The sequence below is a fragment of the Odontomachus brunneus genome, unplaced genomic scaffold (genome assembly GCF_010583005.1).
Source record: "Odontomachus brunneus isolate Ranch 3 - 2012 unplaced genomic scaffold, Obru_v1 Obru_scaffold_293, whole genome shotgun sequence".
NCBI lineage: Eukaryota > Metazoa > Arthropoda > Insecta > Hymenoptera > Formicidae > Odontomachus > Odontomachus brunneus.
The window spans coordinates 72,853-74,919 of record NW_022639743.1 but is presented as its reverse complement, the minus strand read 5'-3'; the positions used below and the strand labels follow the sequence as shown (position 1 = coordinate 74,919).

Below are 2,067 nucleotides of genomic sequence, written 5' to 3'. Positions count from 1 at the left end.
TATATATATATATATATATATATATATATATATATATATATATATATATATATATATATATATATATGTAACTTCATATATAATTTGACATAATTACGCATACAAATATATTGTACATATAGTTATATATAATTGTGTATAATTATATATAATTTTATATTATTATATATAATTATATATGGACAAATTTTGTATATAATTATGCATGAAAAGTTTTTTCATCGGATTCCATATACGTTTACCAAGAATTGTTGGTTTGATTTGTGTTGTTGCGTAGATATAATTATATTATAATATAGTTGCGCAAGGACATATACCGAACTGATAATTGTCGATAAACGTGTATAAAATACAGCCCCTGGAATTCCTCACTAGCGGACGGGACACCGTATCAATTCAATCACCGAAGCTTCAATAATATTCTTCGTAATACAAATGCTTAAAAACCGTGTTTTAAATCGAACTTAAATCTAAACGTCTTTTCTCCGCCTTATATCGATAAGATATAAACAAGTTCTGCTAGTATACAAGAATGAAAGAATTAAAGTCTCTAAGAGCGAATTGCGAGGTTGGTAGTACGAAATTAAATTTATACTACGAGAGACTAATAATATATTATCTTCCATATAGCACAGAAGTTTCAAAAAGCTTTCAGAAAAATTTCTGAAACATTAAAACCTTTTTGAGATATTTCTGAAATCTTTGAAACTTTTATACTTTGGGCTATACAATATTTATACATACTTTACGAAAATAATCTTCGGCGATGTATGCAATCTTTTGAGGCGCACCTGGGCATTTCACCGGCGAATTTGGAAATGTGAAAATCGCCGTTCCTGATTTCATTTTCTTGATTCTATCGTATACTTGGGTAACGGTGTCGGGTCCATAAATAGAGCAGACTTGCATGTTAGGGTCACGCAAGCTCTCTATCAAACCCGGAATCTGCCGAAGGTATCATATTAACTATCACTTTGTTGTTATATAATCCAATTATATACACTTAATAAATATTATCTAATGTGTGTACTTTATCCCAATACAGTTGCAAACCCAATGCAACAACCATCATGTCATATTCTATAGTATCTCCATTATGTGTTAAAACTTTATTAACATTCGGCTGAAAACCAATGACAGAATCTTTCACCCATTTTGCGTTTTTTGGCAAAACATCCTTCATGTTTCTTCTTGCTGTCTTGAAAGAACTAATACCACCACCAATTAAAGTAAATAAGGGCTGATAATAGTGGATCTGTAATTAAAGCAAATAAGAGCTGATAGTGGAAAAGTAATATTCTTTAATAAAAAAAGGAGATACATAGAGAATGGAGAAAAAAGTCGGTATTCCTGAATAACTCAGAAAATATAAATTTTATAGGAAAATGTTTCAGACAAAAGTTGTAGGGTGTGTGTAAAGAGATCTATTAATTGATATTATTAGTTTGGATGATCAAACTAATCGCCAAGGTCAGAACAAGGTCACTTTGAATTCTTTAAATGAAACCTCGATATTTTATTGCATATTCTTGTAGTTTATCTCGAGAGCCTTCAAAAACATTATAATAACGTATTTTTTCATTAAATACTTTTTAAATAATGGAACTTGGAAGTTACAGTACCGCCCATATTAGCATTACCCACCTACTCACATATGTACGCACACACATATACCCACATAAGAGGTGTCAATCCAACCAAGCAATCTTCACATGGTACAATGCTAATGCCGGCTTGGGCAATGCTAATGGCCGGCGATACTGTAACTTTTAAGTTTCATTACTCAAAAAATACTTAATAAAAAAATACATTATTATAGTTTTGAAAAACTCTCAAGATAAGCTACAAGAATACGCAATAAAAAATAGGGGGTTCCCTTACCAAAGATCAAACTAATAATATCAATTTATAGATCTCTTTATGCCTTACAATTTTTGTTTAAAACAGTTTTCTATAAAACTTATATTTTCTGAGTTATTTAGAAGTATCAACTTTTTTTTCCCACTATATATATATATATATATATATATATATATATATATATATATATATATATATATATATATA

At 29.1% G+C, this 2,067-nt stretch overlaps 1 protein-coding gene across 5 annotated transcripts in view; it reads right to left on the bottom strand.

Moving 5' to 3' along the window:
• The window catches only part of LOC116853246 (sulfide:quinone oxidoreductase, mitochondrial), a 10,935-nt gene that overhangs the window by 7,207 nt on the left and 1,661 nt on the right, over nt 1-2,067 (bottom strand). For all 5 annotated transcript variants that reach the window (XM_032834214.1, XM_032834218.1, XM_032834215.1 and 2 more), the window contains exons 4-5: nt 1,031-1,255; nt 745-945 (exon numbers count right to left, since the gene is read on the bottom strand). In XM_032834214.1, the coding sequence (XP_032690105.1) occupies nt 745-945; nt 1,031-1,255 (426 nt within the window). The remainder of the gene's footprint in view (nt 1-744; nt 946-1,030; nt 1,256-2,067) is intronic.